We start from the raw sequence: 24,619 nt of genomic DNA, 5'->3' as shown, positions 1-24,619 counted from the left end.
TAGCTCTATGTCCTTTGTCTTGATACTGGCATATTTACTTGTATCTGTTTTGTACTTTCAGTGAATCTGACTCCCAAGTATCAGCTCGAGTATGTTACGTGAAGTTCGAAGACCCAAGCAGTGTTGGTGTAGCCCTTCATTTAACCAATACAGTATTCATTGACAGAGCATTGATAGTTGTGCCAGTAATGGATGGTAAATATCTAAATAATTCACATTAATTTCCACACAATTCAACGCTCACAGAATTAATTTTTAGCACTTAATTGAAATATTTAATTTCTGTTTTAATTTTACTCTTTTTTTCTTTTCTTTTCAATATCTTTCTTGCTTATCACTTAACACTTCAGTTGTTTTCTTGTCTTTATTGTTATCTTTCCCTTCTATCTCTTCTATTTATTTCACACATTTTTTTTACTTTTTGTTTAACATTTTGTTGTTTTTTTCTTTTCTTTTTAATTGGTTAGAAAGTGTTTATTTGTGTATAGAGAAAGAGACAAATGGGTCTACTATAAATGTACTTAGAAAGATTATTAATGGATAAAGATGTACCCCATAGACTCTATGGGGTACATCTTTATCTATGCCATAGACTCTATGGCATAGAGGGATGAGCATTAAGCTCACCAGGAAAAGAGCCTTTTCTTTGTTTCCAGCAACATCTGCAGTCGTGATGAGAGATAAATGACAGCTTCATTTTGACATGTGGTTCAGTGTTCTGAAGCATGCTTGTTATAATACAAGAATATATCTTATTTCTGGGCAGACATCATCATCATCAGATGTCTGCCTTCCATGCTGGCATGGGTTGGACGGTTTGCAAGCCAGAAGGCTGCATCAGATTCTAATCTGATCTGGCAAGGTTTCTACAGCTGGATGCCCTTCCTAATGCCAACTACTCTGGGAGTGTAGTGGGTGCTTTTTATGTGCCACCGCCACGAGGGCCAGTCACACAGTACTGGCAACAACCATGCTTGAATGGTGCTTTTTACATGCTGACAGCACTGGCAACAACCACGCTTGAATTGTGCTTTTTACGTGCCACCAGCATGGGACCAGTCAGGTGGCACTAGCATCAACCACGTTCGTATGGTGCATTTTATGTACCACCAGCATAGGAGCCAGTCTGGTGGGACTGGCATCAACCACGCTTGGATGGTGCTTTTTATGTGCCACCGGCATGGGTGCCAGTCAGTGGTACTGGCATCAGCCACAACAATGAGTTCACTTGACTCAACAGGTCTTTCGCAGACAAATGAAACAAAAGCCAGAAAAGATTAAGATTCTACAAAGCAGATAAATACCAGAACAGAGCAACTATCTGTTATAAAACAAGAACAAATCTGAGAATAAATTTAAACACTCGTGACTGTTTAGTGAAGAAGCCTACTTTGCAACTACATGGTTTTTGGGTTCAGCCCCACTGTGCTGTACCTTGGGCAAGTGACGCCTTCTATAGCTTAGCCCAGTTAATGCCTTGTGAATGAATTTGGTAGGCAGAAACTCTGAAAGCCCATTATATATGTATATGTGTTTGTCTCTCATCACCACTTGACAACCACCATTTGTTTGTTTATGTCCCTGTAATGAAGCAGTTCAGCAAAAGGGTCCAATAGGAAAAGTACCAGACTTAAGAATAAGTACTGGGTTTGATTTGTTTGACTAACCCCTCCAAAGCAGGTAGAAATGGTAATTATGTAGAAGACAGCATGAATACAGAAGAATCAAAGGAGGCTGAAGGGTAAGGTTGTACCTTACTCATCACCTGCTTTGATTCTTCTGTTGAGGAGTGAGGTGGATTTAAACATGAGATGAAGGAGATGGTGATGAATGTAATGAATGGGAAACAAGGGTGCTTGTTTGTGCTACTTCCAGTCAGCAGCCATTCCTTATTCTTATCCACCACCCCATCCTGCCTACATTGACTATCCCAATCCCCAATCTTTATATTGACTTCACTCTCCTCCTACACATTCATAACCTTCTCCCCACACTCCTTGATTCTTCAGTATCCACTCTCTCTCTCTCTCTACATCACTTGGACATGTTACCATGTGGTCGCATTTTGGCATTTCATCATTATCCTCCCTCATCCACTTACATAAAATACAAAGCCGTGAATCTCACCTACAAGCAGTAAACCTGTTCCTGCTCTTCCTCCATCATATTTTAACCTCATTAACTTGATTAAAGTGTACACCCTGTCTCCTATTGCCCCTCTTGGTGTAGAGTGCTCTTCAGTCTTGCAAATTACAAAGTGACCTCTTCATCATCATCATTTAACGTCCGCTTTCCATCCTAGCATGGGTTGGACGATTTGACTGAGGACTGGCAAGCCAGAAGGCTGCACCACAGTCTTACAAATTACAAAATGACCTAGTACACTGTTGTTAGTGTTGGGAAGGGCATCCAGCTGTGAAAATCATGCCAAAATTGAGACACTGGAGTAAGATTTCTTCTAATGCATTAAATCCTGTCAAAACGTCCAACCCATTCCAGCATGGAAACTGGACATGATGATGTTGGAATTAGTTTGAATTAAATTATTAGAAAATCTTATCTGAACAAAAAGAGCATTATTAGCCTATAGACTAATAATACTCTTTTATGACACCAGTGTTTTGGGGCACAATCTGTTTACAACAAAAAAATAGGCATTAATCCCAACATAGGGGATGCTAAGGTTAGCATTGAACTTGAGAACTATAGCTTGAAAATCATATGCAACTACTTTCATTTGCATGAAAATATAATCACTTTGTTGTTGTTTAACCCCAAGTTAGCTCTGACTGAATATACCTATGATCAATGACATTCTACCTGTGACTGTTTTTTGTATATTTAAGGATTATATTATCAGATGAGAATTTTTTTTCTTTTTTACTACAGCAAGGTGTGACTTGAGGGAGGTTTGGTTTCTATTTCTAGCATGTCAAGCAACTTTCTGGTGGTTCTCGTGTTGTAAATACATTCATCATCATTATCAATTAACATCCACTTTTCCAAGCTTGTATGGGTCACACAATTTGTTGAGGCAGATTTTCTATGGTCGAATGCCCTTCCTGTTGCCAACCCTCACCTGTTTCTAAGCAAGCTAATTTTTCCTGGCCATGTTTTACATGAACAACACCACTTGTATGATGCTCATTCATGACCATCACATGATATCAATACAAAGGTACAGACACACACACATGCACACATATACATATGGTGGGTTTCTTTCAGTTTCTGTCGCTCAAATCCATTCACAAGGATTTGGTAAACTCGCCCATGGTCTCATACATTGGGACTGAACCCAAAACCACATCATTGGGAAGCAAGCTTCTCAACCACACTGGCACCTACTCACCCACCTATGCTTGCACCTACTCAAATAAATCATCAAATTTCATTAAAGCTGTTATATTTTAATAAATAAATGAAATTAATATTTTAAGTAATCAAAACAATGTCATAAATGTTATTTTCAAAAATACCTTAATTTTTTAAAAAATTACCCATCTTGTATTCATTTCTTTCATCTCTAGGGAAAATTCCAGATGAAACTACCGCTCTGCAGCTTGCACCTTCAGCTATAGCTGGAATGATTCCTGGCCAACCAACGTGGCCTAGTAATGTTGTCAGCCAGGTATGTGATGATCTTCTTTCTTTAGTTGTGTTGGTTGAAGTATATAATCTTTCCTTCCACATAATCATATGTTGATCTTTATATAGGATAAACATTGCTTTTATCCAATGGTATATTGCAATATTTGATGTTGGTAATAATAGCAATAGGGATAAGGTATGGAATACAAGTTCATGGAGAGAGAGAGAGAGAGAGAGAGAGAGTTTTGATGGACATTACCTCAGGAATTGGTAGTAGTTAATTGGCTTTTCTGTTTTCTAATTATTTCTTTGCAAAAAGAATAAGATAGATCACCTATTTATATGTATACATATGTCCAACACATGCTAGCATGGGAATCGGACAGTAAATGATTGAATGATGATAGTGTGTATACATGTATGAGTGTGTAAATGTGTATATGCATGTATATACACATGTAAGTTGAAAGCCTGGTTTTGAGAAGAATGTAAGCACACTTCTATTCTTTTGATGAGCAGAAAGAAATAGGGTAGTATCCTAACTGACTGTTTCATAGTTTGACTACTTTTCAGAGAAGACACTGTTTCCTCTCTCACTCAATAGCATAGAATGATCAGGTGTTATATAAAGTAACCCAAAACATCACTGAACATTTTTGCTTATACAGTTTTGGCTTTTCACATCTACATTGTCTCACTTGCTTTTATCAAATACAATTTTGTGATTAATATTATCCTTTTAATTTTTAGATGACTGGTCAAGGAAATGGACAAGTTATTACCACTTATGATCCTCGTTTGACTGCTCTTGGTTTAGCTCAGTATCCACCTCTTCCAGGAACCACAGACCCCAGCAAAATAGAGGAAATTAGACGAACTGTCTATGTGTTTAATATAGATAGCTCTGTAAGTTATGTTATTTAAATATATTTGTTTTATTGTGTGATGATTTTTCATTTTGAATATTTCCTTATCTATATCAGAGTGGCGATGGACCATTTTGTGTTAACATCTGCTTCTCCAGCTTGCATGGGTCAGACAAGGGTATGTTGGTTCAAAGTTTTCTACGGCAGGATGCCCTTCCTGATGCTTACCTTCACTTGTTTCTAAGTGAAGTAATAGTCTCTGTGTCTGTCAAACAGCAAATAGCCTGCACACAGTTATGTGGAGAATTGGAAATAAACAACACTGAATGAATGAGCCTTTTGTTTACAATGGTCATGCAACATGTTGAGAAGCTCAGACATACTTTTATGGTGCACTGTAAGCAAATGGCACAACCACATGAACAGCAAGGACATTATTTACAACCAGTAAAAGCAGGTGAAGATGAGGGAAATTTGAGGTCACTCACACAGGTACACATACATACATACATATATAAGTGTGTGTGTGTGTATGTACATAAAATAAAAATGATAAAGCTCTTTTCTGAGTCATACTCATAAGGTTGGTTTCTGGTTTCTGTGGTGTATATATTCCCCCTGGACAGGATGCCAGCCCATTGTAGGAATACTCACCTTTACCAGCTGGGTGAGCTGGAGCAATGTGAAATGAAGTGTTTTGCTCAACGCATCGCCCAGTTCAAGAATTGAAACCATAATCTTATGATCACGAATCTTACCCCTTAATCACTAAGTCACATGCCTCTATGTGTGTGTTTAAGATTTGTCAAAGGTAAAACAATGTAAAATGAAATACAAAAGTGAAAACAGAAGAACAGTTGAAGTTTTACTTCGTATTTCTTTGGTGTTTTGGAGTTAGGACCTCCAAAATACCATAGAGAAATGGGAGATGGAACAAAGATGTTATTGTTGCTCAGATATGTAGGAGAGGGTAGTGACTGGTAGTGTTGTATTAGTATGATTTGTGTAGTTCTTATATATGATGAGCTTCTTTCAGTTTGCTTCTGCCAAATCCACTCAACAAGTTTTGGTTGGCCCAGATCTATAGTAGAAAACACTTGCCCAGGAAATTCAATCTGTGAATATATTGAATGATCTTTGAAATTACAATGTTCTGTCATCAAAATCAATGCAAGATTGTTTTACATATTTATTTCACCTGTAAAATACTTTGTGAATATAAATCTTGCTTAACCCTTTTGTTACTATATTTCTAACCAAAATACACCCATTATGTGTTTCACTTAAATTCTAAAATAATCATGAATTTAGACTGGTTTAATGAAACAGCTCTAACTTTTTTTTATTTATCAACAAGTTTGCTCAACAACATGAAACTGGTATCTATTTTTTGTCGAGAGTGAAGCATTCCAGAAAATCAAATGGAAAAAATGAAAAAGTCTCTAAAAATTTGTAGCACTCAAACACCATGTACAATATTGGTGGACAGTGTAACTTAATTGTTTACATAGTGAAACCATGTGTTTTCACAAATGTACTAATGAGATTTGTGGTGAAATTCTCATTAAAATATTAATAGGTCGTTTTGGGTGATTTGGTAATATTAACCAGCTGTGGCTGGGTTAGTCATGAAAGGATTAAACATCTTTGGTTCATGCTTTTTATTCTTCTCTTATTACAGGTAACTGCTGAACAACTTTTAGCTTTCTTCAGTCAAGTGGGTGAAGTGAAGTATGTCCGTATGGCTGGCGAGGAGAACATGCCAACCCGTTGTGCCTTTGTAGAGTTCACTGACCAGCGAGCGGTTGCTACCGTTCTCACCTATAACAACACCATGTTAGGGGGGCGACCTATCAAGTGAGTTGATTTTTTTTTTTTTGTTGATATTTTGTATTTTAATTCAGTTTTGGTGTTTGTAAAGAAAAAACAAAATAAATTGCATTATTGTCTGTTGCTATGAAATTTGAATTTCAATGAACATGAAATTGATTAACTTTTAACGTGTTACAAACTATCTTGATTAAATACATAATTTACTTATCAATAAATAAAACTGCTTGTCATAACATTTCATTTTCATTTTCCATCGTGCACTCGCGAGCACAGGCATGAGCTTTCAAGGTTAATCCAAATGCACTGCACCTTGGGCAAGTGTCTTCTTTCTCCCATAGCCTTAAGAAATGAGAATATTTAAAAATAAAAAAAGAATACCTTGTGATAGTTTTGTGCTATTCAGATATTGATTTATGACCCTTTACACCTGTAATTCAAGACGCAGATCAATGAAATAAATACCTAAGACTGAAGCCCTTGAAGACAGTGCCCTAGTTCTAAGACCAAAATCAGTGAAAGAATTATGTACACACGCACGCACACATACAATCTCATTGCTCTCCACACATCTTTGGCAATTAATATTTTAGGTAGTCAAAATGCTTTTCTACAGCTAAATTAATATCCTGGCATATCAAATTCAAAGTTAGTCAAATGTTATTCTACGGAGATGTAAAAACTTCCTGTTGCTCTCAACTGGAGGAAAAATAGACTAGTAGCTTGCTCATTTCAGCTGAAGATATATTCTGTGTGAATTAGCTTTCCCTTAGTTTGAGACTTATTTTTCTAATGTATTTACTAAGTATAACATATTTCAAAATGCTTTCAGGGTTAGCCATGCTAATAGTTCCATTGTGAAACCAGTGAACAAAAATCAAGAAACAGCACAGAGGGAACTGGAGGAAGCTATGAAAAAAGTAAAAGAGGCTCAGTCTCTTATACTAGCTGCTGTAGAGCCAGGTAAATACACCTTCATTTTTTTTTTCTTCTTTCTTGAGTATGAATAATTAATTAGTTAATTACATGGTAATTGATAGTGGAAATTAACTGTAGTGGAAAAGGAAATAGAGAAGCAAAAGATATATATAGCTTTTGGCTCAGCTTTCAATATAAATAAGTAAACATTCAAGGCTGTTTTTATTTTATTTTGCTTTTGCAGTACTTCTTGAAGCATTCTGCTTGATGTTGTTTCATCTCAAGTCGTTCTTGATCTGGAAGACCAATAACCAAAATTTATTCATTTCTCACCATTGTCTTTTACTTAAGCCCTTGCAGACAGGAAGCAATACTGACTGTATTGAAACACTGTGTGTGTGAGCAGTGTGATGTCTCACTCTGTGTGGCACCGTGTTTTCAAGTATACCACACTAAGAAGAATCTGCAACTACATTGTAAAATTCTTTGTATGGAAAGTTGTGTAGTTACTGAATGGCCTAATACCAGTACACAGCACAGACTGTCAGTACTAAATCCATCTGCAAAATGTTCAACAGTGTATCTAAGGCCATATTATCTAGTGCATAATTTCTTTTTCTTTTTGTTTTATAAAGCATAAGGTGTAATTTGGGGGATATATAGCAGGTAGTGCAACTACACAGAAGCTCTTGTCATTAGCTTTTCTCCTGTTTCTTTATCATCATCATCATCATTTAACATCCATCTTCCATGCTGGTATGGGTTGGATGGTTTGAGAGGAGCTGACAAACTACAGAACTGCACCAGGTTCTGTTGTCTTCTTTGGCATGGTTTCTATTGGGTTGTCTGGAAAGTTCGTGCTGATTTATAGTAGCTTACCTTTCAACTTATTTGCCATGAAACCACCTCAGTTCTGGGAAGAGGGTATTTTCAAGTTAAAGGAAAGATGGAGACGCATTGTGCAACAAAATGGTTTATATTTGGTTGATTAAAAATGTAATGGCAAGTATTTATTGACCTTTTTCTTTCCTTTAAAAATCAGCACGAACTTCCTGGACAACTCAAATATATGTGGATACCCTCCCTAACACCAACTACTTTACTGAGTATACTGTGCTTTTTATGTGGCACCAACACTAGCAGAGTCAGCAAATTTGTGCTCGTTGAGAGGCTAAAGTATAATAGGGGGAGAGAGATTGGTGTCTTAAAGATAGATAGATAGAGAGAGAAAACAGACGGTATTTATGTGTTTATGTAAGTAAAATGGTTGTGTGAATTCAGTGATTTTAAACGTAGTTGTGGAGAAGTTCTGAAACTGCGTCCAATGGTGTGACTCTAGTTGAGAAGTTCAGGAGTTCTGTAGTGTGGGGTTACCCCTTAATCACCACTACTTTTAGGTCTGCTCTTGTCCAGGGTGATAGTGCCTATCAAGGGCCTCAGTTATGGATAAAACAGCTTGAAGATGGTCCTGTAGCTAAGATATACAGGATTCAGAGAATGAGGTTTGGCCTCTAGACATGTGTCTGGAAATTGCACTTAACCATTTCTTCTAAGGAGTTATCTCTTGCCAAAAATAGCTTTGAAATCTTTAGTCATTGGCACTCAGCCATGTTTTCTAAGACAAATCATTTTTAGCCATGTTAAGAAATCTGTCTTTCTGTTCTCAAACCCACTTTATATATAAAAGAAATTTTTTGTCAGTTCTCATGCATTGTCTTGTTTTCATTTTCAGAAATCACAGATAAAAAGAGAAGCCGTTCTCGGTCCAAATCAAAAAGCCACAGGCGTCATTCTCGTTCTCGATCTAAGTCCAAACCTAAACGCCGTACAAGGACCCGCTCAAGGTCCCGCTCAAGACCAAGGCCCAGCCCCAAAAGACACTCAAGATCACGTTCTCGGCGTCGTTCTGTCTCTAGAGGTCGCCGATCCAGATCAAGAAAAAGGTCTCCTCGTAGGTCAAGATCACATTCCAGGCCTCGTCATCATAGAACTAGATCCAGGTGAGAAACCCTACACTGCTATGCACTGATGTTCACACTGTTTCCACAAGCTCATTAAAATTCTCTGTGCACCATCATTGACAGAAAAAGGCTAATTCTGTCTCTTGCATCAATGCATGCATAATTTGTGTTGCAAGTCAATCTCTGCATAAGGCTTATTATTTGACATGCCAATAATATTGAATTAAATTGCATTATTAATCAGACAAAAAAATATACATAAATACATCTCCTTTACATCAACACACTTGTTTCTGACCTCTTTCTTGTACCTCTCTCTCTCACTCTTTATTTCTTATCTCTCTCTCTCTCTCTCTCTCTCTCTCTCTCTAGGTAACCATACCGCCTCTATAGCAAGACACCCATTTCTGCCTCTTTATTTCTTTGTTACGCTCTAACCTTTCATCATGTGATACTGGATCACCTCATCTAATGCCCTCTCTGTTGTGACAAGACACCTGTTTCTCTCTCTCTGTCTCTTTGTCACAGTCTAACCTTTCATCCTCTGACACAAGTTCCTCACCTCAAATGCCCCCTGCCCCTCTCATAATTCCTTGTCTTGCAAGTTACTTGGTTACCCTGCCAGTGCTGGTGCCACGTTAAATGCATCCAGTCCACTCTGTAGCGTGGTTGGCATTTGGAAGGGCATCCAGCTGTAAAAATCATGCCACAACTGACCTCACCTGTGCTAGTGCCATGTAAAAAAAAAAAAAAAAAAAAAAAAAAGACTCAGTCCACTCAGTGGAGTGGACTGAGTGTTAGGAGTAAAATCCCTGCTAAAACAGACACCGTAGCCTTGGGTAGTTTTTCGACTTGGCTGGCTCCTGTCAACCATCCTACCTATGCATGCATGGAAGATGGACGTTAAACAGTGATGATGATGTACATATGTATTAGCATAATGGTATTTTTATTAATTTCTGTATAACAAAATACGCTGTAGTTTCTCTAGCAACACCTATACTAAACAGTGTTGAATGGTGTGAGTTTTAATATAACTAAATTTTCTAAGGCAGTGAGCTGGCAGAATTGTTAGCACGCTGGGCAAAATGCTTAGTGGCATTTTGTCACTTATTACATTCTGAGTTCAAATTCCACTGAGATTGACTTTGCCTTTCATCCTTTCAATAAAATAAGTACCAGTTGGTTACTAGGGTCAATCTAATTGACTTATCCCTTCCCCTGAAATTGTTGGTCATGAGCCAAAATTTGAAAGCAATATTAATAAATTTTCTTGAAATAGATGCTCCTATCTCATAATCAGATGTTGCTACTCAATCGTATACCAATTATTTTAATATGAAATTAGACTGGTATCTATAACAAGGTTTATATGGTGAGAGCAACTTAAAATAGTTTCATTAATGATTGTAATGTGATTAGTGTCAAGGATTACAAATTTTATGTATTTTTATCTACTTAGCAATTCATATCTATTTTGCCTGGAGGAAGTTTGCTGTTAACAACGAAATGTCTGTCTTTCCAGGAAAAGAACTGACTGTATAAAAAAATATATAGATAATTTGTTACTGATGGTAATAACACATGCAATTAAATCCAGAAAAACTGTGAAGACTAGAGTGAATATGTTTTATTGAATGTATGAAATTAACTTGCACAAAAACCGTATTACAAGTTGAGAAAATAAGCTTGATGTTAGCTAATGTGTGCATTGTTGGGTTGATATTGATGTGGATTCTCTCCATGTAAGTGGAAGGAATGGTGCTATGGCAGGGAAAAACCAAAGAATTGGTGAGGTCAGATACAAGACTGTCATATCCCAGAGTTAAAATGATCCGAGATTGAGAGAGATTTTGATGTTTTGAAGATGCATCTAACACATGTTAACAGAGAAAAACATTCTAATTTGATGATGATGATGTACTTTCATACACCTACAGAATTCTATTTAATAATAGTTATTATTAACTGAGGAATTGGAATATTTAAGTTAGATGAGCATTGTAGTCTACATCTGACAATTATGAGATCATCTGATAAATCAAAAGAGAAATTGGGAATCAGAAAACATTTACAAATATCTAAAATTCATGATCATGAAATCTTTCAAGAAAAAAAAACAAAAAAAACAAAGTGACATAAGCCTTAATGCTAGAGACAGCTTGCTTCCATATATTATCACTATCATGCCAGTAGGGTGGGTGGAGCATTCTATTGCTTAGTAAAACAATTTATTATTTCCTAGGTCTCCTGTTGAGGTGAAGACCAAAATGAGAAACCACAATGACGAATGGCACATGCAACATTTTAGGTATTTTAAATGTCTTTTCAATAATGTACTTCTATATTTTGCTTCATCTTGTTTTGATGCATATAGGGATAAACATGTTTTATCATAGTATTCTCTATACTTGTGTATAAAAAACTCTATTCCTGTATATGCTCATATGTATGTATATACATGTATATGTATATAATAATTTGTAGAATAATGTGGATTTATCAGTTTTTTTTTTCCAAGATGTTTTTTGTGATTTTTAGTCATAATTTTTCTTTTTATTAGTACTTTTTAAAGCTAGTAATATTATGTGTTTGAGCTAAGCTGTACATAGTTAATATTCAGCTAACACTAACTATTCTTTTTAAATAAAAGGAATTTCACTTGTATTTTCTTTTATCTCTGGATGTTGCTGAAAGAGCAGGGCTTCAGAGATTGAAGAGTGTCAGACAAATGTGATTAATGATCTATCTGAAAAGTGTGTTACAGGACATTTGTCTGGATAGAGACCATAATAGTGTGAAAGTGTTTGAAATAAAGACATGTAATTCTTTCTTGCAGAGTTTAAAATTGGTAATGAGAAATAGGTATTAGTGTTGTAATGGATGAGTTTAAAGGAAGAAACTGTGTAACCATCAAGTTTTTAAAAGTAGATATATTGTCATTCTATATCTCCACCACTACTATCACACAAAAATCAAAACAAAGTTCTCCAAATAGGATTTAATAATTCTGGATTGTAACTCGTGTTACTTCTCGGGGGCTTATGATGTAATGCTTTATCAAATATATATTTACTGTGTATGTTACGTGTCAGGTGTGTATTAAAATTATAGGATGAGGGTGAACTGGCAGAATTGTTAGCATGCCAGAGAAAATGCTGAGCAGCATTTCCTACAGTTTTATGTTCTAAGTTCAAATTCTGCTGACATTGCCTTTCATCCTTTCAGAGTCAATAAAATAAGTACCAGTCGAACACTGGGGTTGGTGTAAACAATGTCCTCCCTCTCCAAAAGGTTCAGGCTTTGTGCCTATTGTAGAAAGAATTAAAAGTAAAATTCATCATCAAAATTACATTTATTTTAATTGATTTTTAAAAAAAAATCCTTTCAGACACACAGCTTTTGGTCTGATCCTAGAGTTTAGGTTTTGTATAGTATCTAAAAGATTAGGATAAGCTGTACAACAGCTTTTTTGAGTTCTGAGACTAAAATTTTCATTTGAAGATTCATAGGTTAGTGGTTGGGTGGGGGAGGTAGGCATGGGTAACATGAAAGTCTTGTGGAGGAGATATTTAGCACTGTGTCACTGGGATTAACAGAAGTGCAACTAATGGGTTTTGGGGTGTACACTCAGCATGGCAACTGGACAAACTTACCATTTATTGTAAAGATGTCTTGGCTGTCTGTGGTCAAAAGAGAATTTCCTGTCTTAAATATGACAATAGTACTCCATAGTGGGGTTTAGGTGGGATATGAAGTATTTCTGCTGATGTAGATTACACAATAGTGAAATTATGAGTTTATAGATAATGTCTCTGACTGTAAGGATCACATTTCATGTTGTTCATAAAGTATTAATATGTGTGTTGTTCTGCCATGAAATTGATATTTACATTTTTCAGTGTAATAAATTAAGTGCTTGTTGATTGGTTAAGAAATGTATAAATTAAATTTATGTTTGTGTAATCAATGTTTTCAATCAATTGATTTCTTATAAAGCAATATTTATACCAGTTACACTGTTGTTTTATAATTGCTTAGTCAGAGTTGAAAAGGCAGCATTCACAATCCTTTTTCAGGGTTCCTAGCTTGGTGTGAGAAAGGGAGAGAAAGCTGTACTTAGGTCCAGTGATGAATTAAAACAGCTATTAGTGCACTTAGTATTGATTTCGGTTGGTAATCACGAAGTTGATCAAAAATTACCTTTTATATATATATATAGATGTTTTTAATATTTCAGTAAAAGATGCTACTTAAAAACAAATTGCTTTCAAAAGTTTGAAAATATGTCAATTACAAAACCAAAATGTTATTACCACAAGAATTTTCACCACACACAGAACCTTTTTTTCTCCCTCTCACTCACTTCATGCACACCCAGTTGTTCAGGCCATTAATCTCATCTTTAGAGAATATATATATATATGTATATTTACAGTATTTATATCTACATTACATTTGAATCAGTTCAACCTCCAGTGGTCATCAGCTGTCTTATACCTGGATGTGTACATTGTCCAAACTTAATTTGAACAGAGAACATTTTATTTCTCAGCATTTTGTTAATTTTCTACTTCGACTAGCAGTTTTGATTTATGTGTTCTCTAAGAGGTGTATAACTGACTCACTATTTTATTTTTACTTTTCGGGCCATCATTCATAATTTTGCAAGCATTTAAATGTTATTTTGCTTACTGGCATAAGAAGATAAGAAGGCTTGGCATTTTTTTCTCCTAACATTGCAAGCTTTGAATCTATACCAATGGTTCCTAGTTTGAATCTAGTCTGTAATCTTCATCATTATCATCATACATTTATATTCCATGGGGACCTGGGTTGATCATGTATATATATATATATATATATATATATATATTTATATTGAGTCATCCCATAAATAATGCAGGTTTTTTATACTTTTATTTTTCAAAATTAAGATATAAAGTTCTTTTTTAATTTAAAATGTACTCTTCTTCATTTTCTACAATGCTCTTCCATCTATCTGGTGTACTTGCAAAGCCCCTTTTCCAAAATTCACTTTCCTGTGACTAAAAATACTCCTCCGGTACTGTTCTGACCTTGTCTGTAGAATTCATAATTTTTCCCTCCAACTACGGAATAAATGATAATCAGATGGGGCAATGTCCAGCGAATATGGTGGGTGGGGCATCATTTCCCATTCAAACTGCCCCAGCGTTTGTAATGTTATCTTCATTGTATGTGGCCGAGCATGTCCTGATGGAAGAGCACCTTTCGTCTTGAAATCAAAGATGGTCATTTCAGATGGCTCACAGGTATTGAGGAATGGTTGAACTCTGCTAGTTCAACAGTTACAATGGGATTTTGCTCCACCAGGGTTTGCAAGACATCCTTATTGAGTTCTACAGATCTTCCAAGACGAGGCATGTCTTCTAGGCTGTAGTTTCTGGCTTGGAATTTCTGGAACTACCACTGACACCAGCTTATGCTTATTGTCCGATCCCTGTATACTGCATTAATATTCCTTGCACTTGTTGCCTTTATTGAACTAATAAAGGAAAATTGCTCGACTTATCTCTAAAAGGTTTCTCAATCCCTTTGTAATTTCCCAAGCTTGGTCAGATTCATGTGTCCAGACAATGATTTTTACACTTCAAATTAATGATAATTAGTGTCATACAGATTAAAGAAAATTTAATGACTAATTGCAGGCTAGTTACAGGCTAATGTAGTTGACAATGAAAACAAAACAAAATTATCATCTACGCTTCACTTAATTTAGCGTTATTTTTACAAATTTTACCTACAAGTAAGATTTATTTATTGAAGCATTTCATTACACAAGCTTGAGATAAAAATAGTCACTAGAATCTGAACTTCAGTAGGCTTTAATTCAAGGTAACGATAACTTGAATACATTGTTTGTAAACATGAAGTATTGAGTGTTGTCATTTTAGCTCATCATGAAAACAACCTTCCAGAATCAACTTCATTTATATCAATCAAATAGATGTTCATTTTTGTGCTACATTTTCATCAACCATTTTCTTCATATTCAAAATGATATGAAAAATATCTTATGTAACTAACCCAAATTGATATTATTTGCATATGCAGTTAACCAATCAATGTTTCATAGATTCGATGCTTAAATGCTTCAGTGTTTTGAAAAGTTATTCATTAAACTGAACTATACCAATATCTGATATGCAATTAAGCAAAATCACTTGTACAAGCTATGAAACTAATGCTCGTATACATGTTTTGTTTGTTTTTTTCCATTGCTCTTCAGATTTAAACAATTGCATGCTTTTTCCCCGTACTGTTTCACTGTAAAACATCCTGTTTATGTTATCTAGAATGAGATAAGAGTTTTTGACCAGAATGTAATATTGAAACCTATTAATCATAAGCCATGAGCCTAATACTCAGAAAATGTATGGAAGCCAAGGAGGTGGTTTCCATACCTTTTCCTGTTTCTTTTGAGATGAATCATTTCTTCTAAAATATACAAAAATTGATTCACAAAACCAAAATTAAGTAATTAGCTGCTTTTGTGGTAGCTTCTCTAAGGCTTTGTTTCATATTTAACCTCTATACTTGAGTTCAAGTCTTGCTACAGTTAACTTTGCCTTCCAGGGATGAATAAAATAAGGTACCAGTCAAGTGGTGTTGTAGATAAAATTGAGTTCCATTTCTCTCATAGATGTGACTTTTTGCTTATATAATGAATAGATGTGTAACCACCTTATAACTGCTATATTTTATGATATAGAATGGATTAATAGGTATTCAGTAAGATTGTTGGAAGTTCTCTTGATTCGTGTGGATCTCATCAGAATGATCTCTTATGCTTTAACTTGTATTTTTTTAATTTCTTAAATTTGTGAAACTTTTTCTCTTTTTAAATAGGACACGTCATCCCCGATCTCGCTCTAGAGGGAGAAAATCCAGAAGTCCACATCGCAAAAGATCAAGATCTAGAACAAGGTATGTTAAGTATAAAAACCATTTTAGATTGCCATCTCAGTTAGTCTTAGAATTTCACCCAGGTGTATGTCAGTGAGGCAAGTATTAAATTAAAATAGCTATCTGTATATCATACTTAATATATATACACCATTGGCAGGTCACTCACTGTGGTATTTGTTCTGAGATAACATCTCTTATAGATGTGCTATTCTAATAAATATTGGAGGGAGATGGAAATTCATCCCTGGACAAGAATTTGTCTCCCCTAATAAAGAAAGCAGTGAATGATGTTACAAAGGAAAATCCGGATCTATTTTAAAACGGGGGCCACATTTTTCATTAATGTTTTACGTAGTGTTTTTGGTATGGAAAGACTTTCAAACTTCGTATACTTATCTATTTTGTGTTATAGAACAGAAAAATATTTTTGTATTCGAATTTATTTCTTATTTCGATAATTTCTTATTTCGATAATTTCAACCAATCACTGACAAGTATTCAGTTGTTTATATTTACTCCCTTTGGCTGATTAAGCGGTGTAAAGCGTATTTAATCTCCATACCTTCGTTTTATTTGCTTTAACCCTAACCCTAACGTTAGGGTTAATTGTTTCAGAATCGTTTGTTTATGTAGTCGGCACTTAATGTATATCGGCTGAATAGACGTCAGTGATTGGTTGAAATTACAGAAATACGACAACTTTAACATGGAATAACTTATGGATTTCTTTTTTTTTTAAGAAGACTAAGAGAAAAAGATGTTTTATACGACACATTCTACCAGTGTTCCAAGTTTCAAAGTGTTTCGTTAATGAAAAATGTGGCCCCCGTTTTAAAAAAGATCCGAAAATCCAATATACACAATTGAAGCACAAACTTCAGAATAATGCTCATTTTATGATAAGTTTTTCACACGTGATGTTTTAGCCTTCTTTAAGTTTTAGTTGAATAGGTGAATTATTCACTTGTGTTAGCTGGTTTAGCATCTTTTTCTATTAATAATATTCATCATTTCACAAATAAAAATTATAAAAATGTAGGTTACTTTAATTTATATCTATTTTAAGTTAAATATACTCTTTTAACAGACGTACTCCTCCCAAAGCATACAGTGCCAGGCGTTCTCGGACTCCACCTCGGTATGTCTTTATTTTTTTTCATTATTTTATAATCACATTTTTCACTAAGTCATTATAAAACATTTCTCTTAACACAGATATTTATCAGTCATTCTGTTGTACATAATAAATGCAAACCATTCTAACATTCAGACACAGGGACCCTAACAGGTGCTACTACTTCAGGTCAGAGTAGACCTAGGAATAATAGTGGCTAAGAGGTAGTTCTATACTCCTCAAAACCCTGGGACTCTTGTACCAGGGCCCTATTACTGGAAGCAGGTTGAAGTCAGACCCTGAACAACATATATGAAGCCATGGCTGAGTGATTAAGAGGTTCACTTTGCAACTGTAAGGTCTTGGGTTTGATCCCACAGCATGGCATCATGGGGAAAGGGCTTTTAGCATAGGTTTGTGAGTGAAATTGAGTTAGCAGAAACTGTGTAGAAGCCCATCAGATAGTGAAAGGTTCAGTCATGTCACACACTGTCATCCTTATTTTGCCAGGGAATTATATTAAGAGTGTGCCCAACTAGAATAATAGGAGGCTTATAAGTTGAAATTAATGGAACAGTCCACCATATGTGTGTGTGTATGTGTTTATATATAAGGCTATGAAGTTATTCTGTTATTAACCTCCTGATTTCAGACCAATAAAGCGTCGGTCTCGTAGCCGAAGTCGACAAAAGTCACCAGTGAAAAAGAAATACATCAGCCCATCTCCTCCTAAACTTACAAGGGAATGTTCCCTTCCCCTGAAGGATGATGACAAGGACTCCTCTCCAGAAAGAAAATCAAGGTAGATTTTGTACTTACCTCTTCTTTCTTTCCAAACTCTGTTAAGCACCGTAGAAAAACACTATTAAAGTGAAATCTAAAAGTATTAATCCATCCGGTTTTTTTTTTTTCTGCCCACTATTCTTGTCATTGGGGAGAGTCCTCTGATGCCTCCCCCATAGAGTCCTATCAGAAGCAACTATCATTAGACTTTCCAGCTGGATTCCCAAGCATAACCAACTGAGATTGGATGATGATATCTGACCTTCTCACTCTTGGTCTGCCCCTAGGTCTCCTACCAGTTGGCTGGACTTGTAGAATCAATCTTGTGATTCTGCCACATTCTAATCACGTCTGTAGTACCCATGCTGTGACCTGTCAGTGTTGAGAAGTAGCAGTTTGACTTGGAGATCCTCCCTGATCTCTGAGCTATGCTCCCTATCGTGTAACATCAATTCAGTGATCCTTTGCAGGAAACCCATTTTGGCTTCTTGTATTTGTGATTGTACTCTTTTGGTCATCATCACCACACATTCATAACCATACTTTTTTTCAATATAACACTGTTGTCTTAATTTTTGTTTTCCAAGAGTATGATATTTCCGAGTATGCACCATCATTTATTGGCATATATTTCTTCTGCTTGTCATGATTCTTCATACTTCAAGACTTCTATTATCATCATCATGACTTTCATTTGTCATCTGGCACAGAAAGCAAAAAAAAAAAACAAAAAACAACCTACAAATATGTTTTTGTTGTGCTTGTCATATTTTTACAGCCTTCCTTTAGCCAACCATTAATAAAATAAAGTTCACTTTGCAATCATGTGGTTTCAAGTTCAATCCCACTGCATGGTACCATGGGCAAGTGTCTTTTACTACTGCCCCAGACTGAGCAAAGCTTTGTGAGCTGATTTGGTAAATGGAAACTGGAAGAAACCCATTGTCACCTTGCCTTGACATTTCTGGCTAATTGTAAACAAATGTTACTATCATAAATGGTGTCTTTCACTTACAATCTTCTATGAAAACATGTCCAACCAGTGTGTTGTTCTTGTTCAAAAAACTAAGGAATATATTGCCTTGTTTGGAAACAGGTGAAATTTGGCAACAGAAGGAGCATCCAGCCATAGAAAATTTGTGTCAGTGAAATTTCAACACACATCATTTAAGAACCCATATTTTAATCTCCTTCTTTCAAGAATATAACTGTCACTATCACCATTCAACTCCCATACAACACTATTCATACCACAATTATTATTTATTTATATATCTATTTTTTTTATGTCAACAGCTCTCATGAAAAGAGGAGTCGTAGTAGAACACCAAGCAAAAAATCTCGAAGATCTCACAGGTTAGTATGTATACAAAACAATAAATAATACTGTCCTTTGAGTTGCTCAACTTTGCTTTTGTTTATTTGTAATAGTTTCTAGGTTTGACTTGTGTACAATATATGAACCAATTCTTTTTTTCTTTTGTATGTGCAGTTTCCTGCTCTCCTATTTGTAAGTCCTCTTTCATTTGCTATATCATGGAAGATTTTAAAATATTATCTTGTTTTTCTTGTACAGCCAAAACAGATATTGTTTTAGATTGTTACCACATTCTAACTTACCTGTTTTAGAGATAGAGGTGGGATAGGGCTCCCTTTGATCTAAAGTTAGGTTAGAAGGTGAATTAGTAAAGACATTGGTTGTTATAGGTATAAAATGTATTCACAATAATTCTAGCATTGACTTAACATTAATAAAGAGATACAGTTGTAAAGTTTTCACAATTTAAATTTAAGAAATGTATGAACTAAAATATTTGATTATTAATCCAAAGGTTAATGAGATCACACTCTGCTATGAAGCAACAGTTATTGATCTCAGTTCACTGAGATGTAAAAGACACCATTCTTAACGTATGGTTAAGTGATTAGCGTCAGGAAAGGCATCAAGCTGTAAAAATATTTGTTCCATTGATGCTAAAAATATCAAGAAATTCAGTTATGAATAATTTTAACATCTTTTGCTTATCACTTAACTCATTAGCATTTAAGCTGTCCGTATCTGGCACAGATATTCCTCTTGTTTTACATTCAAACTGGCCAGATCCAATCTTTTGTACTTATCCTACAATATATATGCCATCAAAATCTCAAAGCTATGAGATAATGCATGATTAATTTAAAACAGTGTGAATAAATAAAAATAACATTTGACAGTAATCTGAATGCTAAAGGGTAAAACTTATTATATCATAGGTTTCCTTAATAATAATTTAATTCAATTTATCGATGGGAATAATTAGTTTTTCTTTGAAATCCTTTATTTCTTTAGGAAGTTACCTTTTTTTTTAATGTTCCAAACAATAGCATTTTAGTGTTTATTTTTTTTTATGTAAATATGTATGTCGTATGTTTTTTGTTGTTGCAGTCGCAACCGACCTAATCGCAACCCTAGACGCCGGTCTACCAGTCCTCCTCGTAATCGACGCTCACGTTCACGTAGTGGTTCCAGACATAAATCATCAAGGTATTTTGGACAATTATTCATTGTTTTGGAAAATGCTTACTAATCCCTACAAAAATACTTAAGTACAAACTTAAGCTGTTGTTTAATAAATCATAAATGTTTCCAACTTTGATTTGCTTCAGAAAAATCTATAGTATATAATGTTTTAAGTTTTCAAAATGTTTTAAATTATATATTATATTTATGTGCCAGTGGAGTGTAAAAAGCACTATGCGAACGTGGTTGATGCCTGTGCCCACTAAATGGTTCCTGTGCCAGTGCCTCCTAACTGGCTCCCATGCCAGTGGCACATAAAAAGCAACATCCGAACGTGGTCGATGCCAGTGTCCCCTGACTGGCTTCCATGCTGATGGCATGTAAAAAGCACCCACTACCCTCTTGGAGTGGTTGGTGTTAGGAAGGGCATCTGTAGAAACCATGCCAGATCGGATTGGAGCAGCCTACTGACTTGCCAGTCCTCAGTCCAACCCATTGTCAGCATGGAAAGCAGACGTTAAACAATGATGATAATCCACACGTGTATATAATGTACAAAACTTTCTTGTTAATGTATTGCAATTCAGTATCATCATCATTTAATGTCCGTATTCCATGCTAGCATGGGTGGGACCTAGAAAATTAATCCTCTCAGACTTGGAGCCCCCGTGTCTAACTTCACCCTCCACTTGGGCTCCTGAGCAAAAACATTAATAGTTGTATACACAGCTTAAGAATAACAATTGTGGGCAAACTAATGGACAGAACCAGCTTCATCTTTTTTGGTGTGTTGCTTTTTACCATTTTACTGGGAATTCAACAGAAATGACATTTAACCTATTCCCACTATAGCAGGAATATGCTGTGACTGGGTTAAATTTTGTTAATGTGTTGTAATTAATCAAAATGAATTAAAACTATTGTTTGTTTGTGTTGCAGGAGTAAGAAAAAGAAAGAACCGAGAGAAAGGAGCAGAGAGAGAAGTCGTGAAAAAGAGGGTAAGAGTAAGAAAAAACACAAGGAACACCGTAGTGACAAGGAAGAGAAATCCTCCATAAAGACTGACAGCACTCGTGTCACTCGTGACTATGATGAAGAGGAAAAGGGCTATGTGAGTGGGGAGGGCAAGGCTGAAAAGGTGTATACTGTTGCCAATGCTCCCACAGTTACTGAACCTACAATCATAGAAGGTAGCCCTGAACGTGAGAGTGTTGTACCATCTAGTATAGGAGACCAGTTAGCTTCAGATGTAAACCTTCAACAAATGGACATGGACATGAGTGACTAGTAGGGCATACAAATAAGAACTGTTAACTGCATTTTCTCATCTGTAAAATTTTTAATCTTGTAATACTGACATACATATAGAATACTTTTGTTTCCTGTAATTTTTCTTTCATACACATCTTTCATGAAGAATTTCTTATCAAGTTGGACTCTTTTACAAAACATCACAAACATTTACACACACATACTCAAAAGTAAAAATATAATCATTGATAAAAAAAAATTTTGATCTCTTGCTTTCTTTTTTTAATCCTTTCAGTTTCTTTAATCTTAGATAATAATTTTCAAGACCAATAATCTGATATTTAGAATGTTTATGTACAACACAGTGCATTAAGATTTGGTTTCTGACTGTCGTCAGAATGTTATAATTTTGGTCATGTGGTTATAAAGATCCCTTTGCAGTCACATGGTTTCAGGTTCAGTCCCACTGTACAGTACTTTGGGCAATTGTCTTCTGCTATAGTCCTGGGTTAAGCATTGCCTTGTGACTGAATTTGGTAGACAGAAACTATGTGGAAGCCTGCCATAGATGTATGTTTTGTGTTTGTCACCCAACAATTACTTGATAACCAGTATTGCTTTGTTTATGTCTCTGTAACTTAGCACTTCAGCAAAAGAAACTGATAGAATAAGTACCAAACTTGAAAAATAAGTACTGAGATTGATTTATTTGACAAACCTCTTCAAAGTGGTTCTCCAGCATAGCCGCAGTCCTATGACCAAAGGAATTTCAGTCATGACCTCACAACTGCAGAGAGGCTTCCTTGTTGGTTCATTGTAATAAATTTGATAAATGATCCCTTTTGAAGATGTGACAAAGATTCGGCTGTTTTGGAATTTTAACATCATATTGATTCAAATATCAGTTAAAAAGTAATAAATAGAATTTTATTTGTAATCACTGTTATCACATTTGATTGATAGATTAATTAAGTGGTGAGGTTATATTTGCAATCAGATAATAAAATAGAATTTTACTTGCAGTCACTGGTACCACATTTGGTAAACAGGTATTAAAATAGAATATTTACAATTACAGATCTCACATTTGACTGATCAACAGAAACAAACAACAACGGTGTACAAACGACACATTAGGCCCATCGTGGGCTATGCCAGTCCTATCAGGACACTAATTTTTCAACAAACTACAATCAGCTCAAAGGATACAAAAATAACAAAAAACCCCTACACTACACTGATTGTACACAGACCACATAACTGCTACTCCTGTCGGTTATGATGACAAGTGTGCCTGTTAATCCAATCAGTGGGACACAGCCTGCATGTGAAATTAACGTGTAAGTAGCCGAGTACTTCACAAACACGTGACACACGGTATGACATGGCTGGCCCTCTGAATTACAGCTGAGTGGACTGGGGCAATGTGAAATAAAGCATCTTATTCAAGGACACAATGTGCCAGCAGCAATCGAACTCAAAACCTTACAATCATAAGCCCAATACCCTAACCACTAAGCTCTGTCTTCACAGACCACCTAATACTGAAACAAAAATAGTGAAAATGAAAGATCGCCTAGACATACAAGGAGCCTGGTTTGTTGCCTTAGAAAACTTCAGCTTACATGGTCCCTATTATGAGTATGAAACATTTTGGAACTGCTTATCTGGCAAAACTGATTCAATGCTGACTTATTTGACATCAGCCATTTTGTGTCTCCCCTTCGTTCTCTGTTGGATTGTGTGGCACTTTGGGAATGTTTCTTCTTTATATTTATGAAGAGAGGGGAAAGTGTTTGTCAATCATGTATTTGTACCAGTGTCTAAACAGGTTGAATGTCCAGTCAGCCATGCTATATGCTATATCGTCAGCATCCCAGTTGTTTCCTATCCTATCATTACATGAAATCATACCTCAGAGCACAACCTAAAAACTTCTCTCCTGCTCGCTTCAGGAAAGCGTAAGAAACACACACAAATAGCTGCAACATCAATAATTTCGCTGGCCACAAACACTGTGCTGGGATGTACAACAAGAAGTACAGAAGACTGGCATCTGTCACCTCTGTTGAGGCTACCGTCAGAATCTAGAGATGTATAAAAATAGAATGGACAATAGAGGGAGCAGTTTGGTCTTCAATGAGGTGAAAAGATAGCGCTGTGGATTGCACCTGCATGCCATAAGACTGCTCAATCGGGACTACACAACAACAACATACATCAACAAATTTTGGCTTTTTTTTCACGTCAATTCTGCCACAATCACCATATATTATTGCTTACTTGTAATAATGTCCTTCAGTTGTATAAAATCCTGAGAGTTTGTTTGAGCTTTCAATTTTGTTGTTTTCTTCCCATAAGTATTTGAAGTTGATGTCTCGGTCTTCGATTCAGTAGCAGCAGTGTTAGTGTTGGATAAAATGCTGTCAATTTAGTTATGGGTCTTTTTGTAAGTTCGAATTCCACCAAGGCCAACTTTATCTTCCATTTTTTCCAGGGTCAGTAAAATGAAGTACCAGTCAAGTGCAAGGATTGATTTTAGTCCCTTAATCTTTCCTACCAAATTTGTAAGCTTGTACCAATGTTAGTAGAAACAATAATAAAAAGAAACATCTAGATAAAAGAAAATGAAATACTGCATTCCAGATGATTTCCGTCTTAAAGATGAATGATAAATGAACTGAAACAAAGCAAAAAAAAAAAAGAAAATCTTTAGAATATTGATTAAAATTCAAATAATATTTAACTTCATATTTCAGCAAGGAAACAAATCACAAATGCAAGCATGACTTTCTCTGGGGCAAATATCTGGTAGAGCCTTAACCTAAATGTTAGTCTCTGGCTTCACAGAACA

At 35.5% G+C, this 24,619-nt stretch overlaps 2 protein-coding genes across 7 annotated transcripts in view; one reads left to right on the top strand and one right to left on the bottom strand.

Moving 5' to 3' along the window:
• The window catches only part of LOC106879189 (splicing regulatory glutamine/lysine-rich protein 1), a 38,930-nt gene extending 16,895 nt beyond the window's left edge, over positions 1-22,035 (top strand). For 2 of the 6 annotated variants that reach the window (XM_014928639.2, XM_014928637.2), the window contains 14 exons: positions 62-195; positions 3,531-3,631; positions 4,342-4,497; positions 6,139-6,314; positions 7,120-7,250; positions 8,938-9,205; positions 11,412-11,477; positions 16,058-16,135; positions 17,205-17,255; positions 17,884-18,033; positions 19,311-19,370; positions 19,507-19,524; positions 20,440-20,538; positions 21,454-22,035. In XM_014928639.2, coding sequence (XP_014784125.1) covers positions 62-195; positions 3,531-3,631; positions 4,342-4,497; positions 6,139-6,314; positions 7,120-7,250; positions 8,938-9,205; positions 11,412-11,477; positions 16,058-16,135; positions 17,205-17,255; positions 17,884-18,033; positions 19,311-19,370; positions 19,507-19,524; positions 20,440-20,538; positions 21,454-21,802 — 1,837 coding nt within the window. In that variant the 3' untranslated portion in view covers positions 21,803-22,035. The remainder of the gene's footprint in view (positions 1-61; positions 196-3,530; positions 3,632-4,341; positions 4,498-6,138; positions 6,315-7,119; positions 7,251-8,937; positions 9,206-11,411; positions 11,478-16,057; positions 16,136-17,204; positions 17,256-17,883; positions 18,034-19,310; positions 19,371-19,506; positions 19,525-20,439; positions 20,539-21,453) is intronic. The other 4 variants (XM_014928640.2, XM_014928642.2, XM_014928638.2 and 1 more) reach the window with 4 other exon arrangements.
• Positions 22,036-22,670: 635 nt separating this feature from the next.
• The window catches only part of LOC106879195 (calcium and integrin-binding protein 1), a 9,530-nt gene continuing 7,581 nt past the window's right edge, over positions 22,671-24,619 (bottom strand). The window contains exon 7 of the mRNA XM_014928656.2: positions 22,671-24,445. Within this exon, the coding sequence (XP_014784142.1) occupies positions 24,424-24,445 (22 nt within the window). The 3' untranslated portion in view covers positions 22,671-24,423. The remainder of the gene's footprint in view (positions 24,446-24,619) is intronic.

Source organism: Octopus bimaculoides, chromosome 8 (assembly GCF_001194135.2).
Source record: "Octopus bimaculoides isolate UCB-OBI-ISO-001 chromosome 8, ASM119413v2, whole genome shotgun sequence".
In the NCBI taxonomy this organism is placed as follows: domain Eukaryota; kingdom Metazoa; phylum Mollusca; class Cephalopoda; order Octopoda; family Octopodidae; genus Octopus; species Octopus bimaculoides.
The sequence above is the reverse complement of the archived record's forward strand: the minus strand, read 5'-3'. Positions and strand labels throughout refer to the sequence as shown.